Genomic DNA, 7,709 nt, shown 5'->3' on the forward strand with positions numbered 1-7,709 from the left:
CATATAGACAGCATAAAGCTATCATAATAAATCCCCATAGAAGCCATAGTTTTCAATAAACTAAATCTAAAATAATGCTGGTTTGGTGATGCATTCAAAACTCCAGCAGCAGGTGAGGGATTATTAAACGATTTACGATATGTTAAAACTATGTCTGTAGAGAAAATACATGGCAAAGGTAACCCTGGACATAAGCAAGCACACAGGGTACACACACCTCCAGAAATAAATTGGTGTACTAACTCTACTAACCGCTTAAACCCTATATTTAGTTGCCCGGATTCCCAAAACTCTGTACTAGGCCCCCTCCTGTTTTTGCTCTACTCTAAATATCAACTCTAAATGTGAACTTGCCTGCTGTTTTCACTGAATGATCCCCCCAGAATAGGGATACTAGGGTTCATGTGGATTAAAAAAACGTTACATTTGCAACTGTGAGGGTCTTGACTAGCATTTAAAAAGGTACTCAACAGTAAGAAACATCTCAGTGCCATGGTGCGACGAATTGTGAGCTTCTAGATCGGGTATTTTCGGTGCACAACACCACTGTACGACGAATCAACTTTAAGACAGATTAGATATTGCTTGGGAGAGTTTTTGTTTGTTTGTTTATGGTGTACAGAATCCATTTCCGTCCAGACCAACTGTATCTGTTCTCTACTTCAACAGTTAATCCCCTCCAGGCAGATCTACACTAATACTCAGTCCATCCATGCTCAAGCTCTAATATCATGCTTTTCCATTCTGTAAGATTCCTCCTACTCTAGCAAGCAGCAACAACATTGGGAAAACACAGTGGTGTTTTGGTCGTTGGACGGGACACCACGGCGTTTGGCCAGTATTTTTTCACGCGCATGTACGGCACGGTACAGTGCACGGGCATGCACGCCACCACCGTACCGCCGCACCGTACGGCCGGGGAAAAAAATCACCAATACACCGCTGGGGAAACATCAACTTTCAGCAGCCCTAATGACTAAACCGGAAACTGAGATGCCTTAGTGGTTCGGTCCAGATGAAGCTATTCACAGATAAGAGAGACCTGTGAGGCACTGAGGGAGGGTTAACTACTATATTAGATAGATATTTAAGAAAGCATAGCTTACGTAACTGTTCTGGAGTATACCTACTGTTACCAAACGTGTTATATGTAGTATGGAGCTGCTCTAGTGTGGACCTTTGCTAGTCACCAACAATAACCTAGGAGTGAGCAACACAGAAACGTTCTAACGAGACTGCAAGATTGACAAAAAAACCTGTTCTATTTGGTTACTGCTTGAGGTCAATGAAACAATAAAATGCAGTAATGACAAAAAAGTTGATTTGTTGATTTGGAGGTTCATTCATTCATCTGCTGGAGGTCAATGACACTTACTGCAAGACACAGCAAAGCTACAAACAGATTGTGGAGTAAACTTCTTAATATGGATTGTTGGGTTGTCAGGGGGGGGCCTTCTTGTAGGCCGGCTACACTGAGACCTTTAACAACGGAACAGCTCAACCTCTGCCACTACGTAGGAAACCGGCGTCAAGTTTCAGGGAAAAACTCTAATGTCCTGCCAGTCTAAATAAGAGGGACAGTGCGGGGAGGCAGCGTGGGAGAGAAACAGCTGCTTTTCACATCTACCCTATCGGCCTCCACACCGAAGGGCCATGTTTCACACTCCACAGGGATGAAGGCTGTTGAATGGAAAGAACTAATTGTGGCTGTTGGCACTAACAGGGCCAAAACCCCAATACTGTATGTTCAGTGTTGTGATTTAAGAGGCACTAAACTAAAAATATTTGTCAAGTAGTCCAAAGCAAAGCTTTTGCTCACTAATTATTTAACAGAAAGGTCTGATGTACCTACTGTATACAAAACTGATGTGGTGAGACTGTGTGGAGGTAATAAAGTTATACATAAAGATCACCATCTTTAATTTTTTTATGTTTTATGTTTTCATTAATTATACTTTGTTATATGACGATCTACAAGCTCACAACGTGTTGCACGTTTTTATTTATTTTAGTCAGGAACACTCACGTCAAAGTAGATTTAACCATTCATTACAAGAAATGGAATACAGTTAAACTTGGCGTTAATGGCTCCGCTCTCTGGGATGTTCCCTGAATTTTGTCCAAGCAACATGCTAAGCAAAATCAGGGAACGTTAAGCAAAAACCCCCATAGGAATATAAGCAATATTAGAAAATGTGCTCCTCGGAGCACAGGTCTCCGCCAGTACTGTTCCTGATTAATCCTGTCTTACCTCACTTCAAAAGATATAAATGATCTTTTGAAGTGACACACCTATTTATAGGCCTCTATTTCATCATGCGTCTAGCCAATCAAAGCACACCCTTTCAAGATATTGTCACGTGTCACGTGAAGCTTGACCAATGTTAGCTTGGTGGACACACGGAAGGACGAGAACGAAAACATAGTCTCTTGGCGGAGACAACAATAAGCAATACATTGACATACAGTATTAGCTTGAATCAGCAGACATAGAATCATAAGTATTTGAGCCTATGCCAGACTCTGATCTAAAGGGCGGAGGCAGGGGTGGAGGAGGCAGCTAAGCAGCAGCGGATGTGAAACAGGCAGCAAGACAAGCAGAGATCTAGTGAATGCAAAGCCGTATTTAAAGGAACCTCTCTGTTAAGAGCGTGAGCTCTGATTGGTGTATATGAAAGTGTGACGTAATGACCAGCAGAGCTGTGAATGGGGAATAAGAAGCTAGGCTGATTGTTTACAATCAGCTGACTGTCCATTACAGCTGAAGCGTGCAAGAGTCCCGTGTCCTGCATGAACTAACTATCTAACTAATTCTTCATTGTTTATGTCTCAAAATAGGGACACCAGGTTGAAAGTGGTCTGTCTGTGGGTTTTATAAATATTTTTAACCAAAGTGAGCTTGTGGCTGAATAATAACTACACTGGATCGTTTGGAACACGGATAATTTTTTCCATTTCCATAAACGTTTTCACTTTTGGACATACAAAAACACATTGTATGCTGTAACATCACCTTGGCATCATTAACATACAGACCTCTTTGTAAGTACAGCATCAACCACTATGTTGATCAAAATTACGACTTTTGATCAATAATTACAACTATTAAAGAATGTGGTAGAAATGTGAATGCAACCTACTTTGGATGTTAGGGCTGTAGGGGTCCTCAATTCTAATGGCCGGGTCCAGTACTCTGTAAATAACCTGGGGCAAACGAGGAAAATACATTAAATGGACTTTGATGTAGTAAAGTAGCTGTTTATGCTGTGTACAGAATGCCACCATCTGATTAAAAACAAACGTCTATCTCAAAAAGGTAAGAAATCATACAAGTGAAGTAAAGAGACGACTTGACTCGGCACACAAAAATAGCAGATAACATTTCAATCCAAGCTAAATAGTTTTTAAAAAAGAAAAAAAGAAAAGTATATTCATATAAATTCCTTTTCAGACAGCATCAACTGTTTCCAAACCTGGCATTCATTTCACACCACAAAAGGCTATAGAATAGATTTTAGTTGCAGCCCAATGATGGAAGACAAACTAATACAAAGGTTTAGTCCTGTCCAATACACTCACCTCGCCCTCGGTGGATGGCTCAATGTCAGAGTAGCGGGACTCACACATAACGTCATCAACTTTACGAAGAGGCCCTTCAGACACACCCGGGAAGGCAGCAGCACAGTCTTGGGCAAAGTAGCGGTAGGTCTGCCAGGTGCGGCCGAAATCAGATGACCGTTCAATCAGCATGGCCGCAGGACGGAATGTCTAGAGAAGATGGCAGGTTGTTAGGGGTCAGGCCAAGGACCTCTTTGCTAAGAGATGAAGAAGGGACCCCTGCTACATATTGTATAAAATGGCAAACCTTTTCATAGATTTCCTTGTTCGAACATTATGTTTTATATTAGTTTGACTTGACCCGCAGGGTAGGGATGTACCGGCATGACATTTCACAGTACAGTAGCAGTATCTACCTAAATACCTCACTAATATTTCACAGTATATTTTTTTCTCTCCCTTTAAATGAAACGTACTATGGCCCTTAAAAAAGGGTATTTTTCTTTGAAGAATATTGCTTTATTGAACTGAAATGTCTGTGCATGCCTGTCACTGTGTGTGTGTGAAGGTCTGTGTGTCTGTTTAACAAATTATCATGCATTAGCTTTGTACATTTTTACATAAAAAAATATTTAATGCAGGGGTTCAATTATACTGTGGACACAGTATCACAGGGAAAGGCTTACTTCCGAGCACCAGTGACTTTCAATATAACATTTTATATTTCTAAAAGTATAATGATGGAGGTACTTCTGGCCTACTGGCAGTGTGCATAAAACTTATGGCATTGTTTGGTCCAGCGGTTTGTGAGATTAGCTCTGGAAACGGACAAACGGACAAAACGGACACAACGGACAAACACACCTTGAAAAAGAAAAATCTGAGTAATCACAGTTAAGTAAGTAAGTAAACACATTTTATTCGTACAGCACTTTTCACAGAGAGAACTCACAAAGTGCTTTACATACAACAGAAATAAAAACAGCAAGGAACATTCAAATGATTAGAAACAACAAAAACACAAACTGTACAATGCATCTAAGGAAAAACAAAACAGCAGACACATTTCACACCTGGAGAAGAAGCTCAATGACATTCCCCAAATGCTTGTTGAAACAGTAATGTTTTTAGGTGGTTCTTAAAGATATCCACAGATGCTGCAGCTCTCAGGCCACGAGGAAGGGCATTCCAGAGTCTAGGCGCTACAGATTGAAAGGCTCCGTCACCTTTGGTGATTAACCTGGTACGAGGAATGACCAATAGACCCTGGTCAGCTGACCTTAGGGTCCTGCTGGGCACATATGGTTCTAACAGGTCAGTTAGATATTCAGGTGCCTGACCATGCAGAGCTCTAAAAGTTCCGGATAGACGAGACCCCTCCCCTCCCCCCAGACAGCTTTTGTTTACATCCGCTTTACCTGTGATGTAGGACTTAAACCAGTCAAGGGCACTCCCTGTGACACCCATCCATTCTCTGAGCCTGTCCGTCATAACACTGTGATCCACAGTGTCAAGTGCAACACTAAGATCCAGTAGCACAAGAATGGAGCATTTACCAGAGTCGGCAGACATCAGTAAATTGTGCGATACGCTTAGAAGGTGGCTGTAGGCAGCAGAGATCATTAAATATTTCTTATTTTTTCACAAAATGTTTGTTGTTGTTGTTGTGCGTGTAGTTGTGTTTTTTCAGAAATTTTGTTAGATTGAAATTATAACTAAATTAATAATAGTGTCCCATCAGCAGAAAAGCTAAACAGGGTAAGAATCATACATTTTTAGTTTGTGAGAATTACTGACATATTATTTTGTATTGCAATGAATAAACAGAGCCAAACAAATTAAGCTAAGGCTCTAGGCAGTAAGCACTTGAATTTGAAGGCTCCACTTGCTATAAAGCCTACAAGTCTATAATGCATCAAAGAATATTGATCAGTGCCACCTTCAATGTTCTTACATTTTGTACAGTTAATAATATAAAACTAGATTCTTTTTATTCAGGCACATTTTAGCCACCTTTTTTTTGGCCTCTAGGCCCACCCTACACGTGCCTACATGTTCCTATATTAAAATTGCCTTAAGGGAGGATGGGCAGGGGGACGAACCACATCGTTAAGCTCATGTCACCATCAGCCATAACCATATAAGGACTTCCCAATGCAGCTACCACTGCCAAATATGGACTGTGTGGTCTAACCTCAATGTGTCATCATGGCATCAGGCCCTAACAAATCAGTCAGCCATATTTGACCATAAACGGGACAAGGACTGACAGATAGATATCTCCATATATGGTCATAACAGCACCACCGAAGAAGAGAACACCCAGAAATCACGTGATCACAACAAAAAAAGATCTCCTCCTTTCATGTTAAAGTACAATTTTCTCAGATTTCTGTTGTTTGGCTCTGTGTCTTTCGAAAAACAAGCCACATTCAAGGATCGCAGCCGGCCAATTCTTTTTTTCCCGACTCTACCGGACCCCCGTGCGTGTAATGAGATAATCTCTGTGAGGACGGCGGTCATGGAGAATATTCCATGATTTTTCAAAGGTACGGTGAAATCCCTGTTTTCGCTCGCAAGGGGACGATAGACGATGTTTTAACTCTGGCAGTCAATGAGTTAAGGCTTGACATTGGTCTTCTGCAGGAAAGGGAGCTTTGTTATATCTAGTCCAGTGAGAGCATTGACAGATGCCGGAAGTTCGGACAAAAAGCGGTTCAACTCCCCGGTCACACGACTGCCTTCCCCACTCAACATGACAATCTCAGTGATCTTGGATAGCGGTGCTGCCACCTTGGCAGCAATCTGTGGCAGGGCCTCAAGGACCAAGGCAGTCTGAGCTGTCTTGCCGTACTGTTGATAGGCCTCAGCCTTCAGCCTCATCGTCTCAGCCTCTGCCTTGCCCACTGCCTCGATGGAGGCTGCCTCTGCCCCGCCGATCTCTCTGATCCTTTCCGCTTCGGCCTGGGCTATCAGAACCTTCTGCATCTTGTGCCCCTCGGCCAACTGCTGTATTTTGTAGGCCTCTGCCTGAGCGGGGCTCTTAACAGTGGCGGTCAGCTCCTTTTCTTTACGTTCAATCTCCTTATCCTCAATAGTGATCTGCTTCCTTCTGTGCACCACCTCAATCTCAATCTCTTCTTGGCGGATGTCCTGCTGTTGCTTGGCTGCCTGCAACTCGTAGGCCAGCTGGGCCTCTGCTTTCTTGGTGTTGACCTCTTGATTGAAAGAGGCTATCTGCAGCTCAAGCTCCCGTTTGGAGTCGGCTATTTTGGTATCTGCCAGACATTTGGCATCCATTATCTCCTTGCTACACTCTGCCTCCCGTATCCCAGCATCTCTGTCAGCCTCGGCCACACCAATGTTTGCATCCCTGTGGACGGCTGCAGTCTGAGTCTTCCCGAGCGAGCTCAGGTAATTCAGATTATCAAACAAATCCTTAATTGTGAAGCTGAGAATCTCAATGCCCATCTTGCCCACATCAGGCGCTGCCACCTCCCTTACCTGCTTAGCAAACTGGTCCCTGTCCTGGTAGATCTGTTCCACTGTCAGGGTACCTAGAATGGAGCGCAGGTGCCCCTCCAAGGTTTGCGAGACCACTCCTTTAATGTCCTGCACCGATTTACCCAGAAACTGCTCACAAGCCACTGCTAGCAGGTCAGGTTCTGTCATGACTTTCACCTGAGCCACTCCTGTGACAGTAAGGGCCACCCCCTCTGCTGTCTCCACAGCCTCACACCTGGGCTTCAGAGTCATGATCTCTAGGGAAATATGATCAACGTTTGAGACACACCACCAGCGCCAGGCCCAACCTCCCACAACATAGGTCTTCTTATCAGCTTTGCTAAAGCAGCCACCACCAGAGACAACCAGGGCGTGGTTTGGTCCAACTGTAAGACAGTTCCCCATTTTGACTTTTACGATATCAATGAGAAAAAGATAATATTTATCAAATGTCCACACTGACACTCTGCAAACTTCAATGTCTGCCAAATGGTCTGTTAGCAGCTTTTATATTTGGTGGTGAAATCACGAATAATTAAAAACTTGCATGACATCAGGGATCTCCATATATGGAAAAGGGACACACAAAAAAAGACAAGACGTGCGTGCGTCAGGAAGTAGGAAATAAACAGAAGCAGCGCAAATGC

At 43.0% G+C, this 7,709-nt stretch overlaps 2 protein-coding genes across 3 annotated transcripts in view; both read right to left on the bottom strand.

Moving 5' to 3' along the window:
* Positions 1–7,709, bottom strand: part of lamb2 (laminin, beta 2 (laminin S)) — a 61,425-nt gene that overhangs the window by 24,436 nt on the left and 29,280 nt on the right. For both annotated transcript variants that reach the window (XM_084068550.1, XM_084068549.1), the window contains exons 6-7: positions 3,580–3,768; positions 3,141–3,204 (exon numbers count right to left, since the gene is read on the bottom strand). In XM_084068550.1, coding sequence (XP_083924676.1) covers positions 3,141–3,204; positions 3,580–3,768 — 253 coding nt within the window. The remainder of the gene's footprint in view (positions 1–3,140; positions 3,205–3,579; positions 3,769–7,709) is intronic.
* LOC311053271 (flotillin-2-like) lies at positions 6,178–7,467 on the bottom strand (the record flags this gene model as incomplete). Its single annotated transcript, XM_084068731.1, has 1 exon — positions 6,178–7,467. One exon carries the CDS (start codon positions 7,465–7,467, stop codon positions 6,178–6,180), a length of 1,290 nt encoding a protein of 429 aa, XP_083924857.1.

This window comes from Gymnoscopelus microlampas (assembly GCF_963454915.1).
Source record: "Gymnoscopelus microlampas genome assembly, chromosome: 10".
Taxonomy (NCBI): domain Eukaryota; kingdom Metazoa; phylum Chordata; class Actinopteri; order Myctophiformes; family Myctophidae; genus Gymnoscopelus; species Gymnoscopelus microlampas.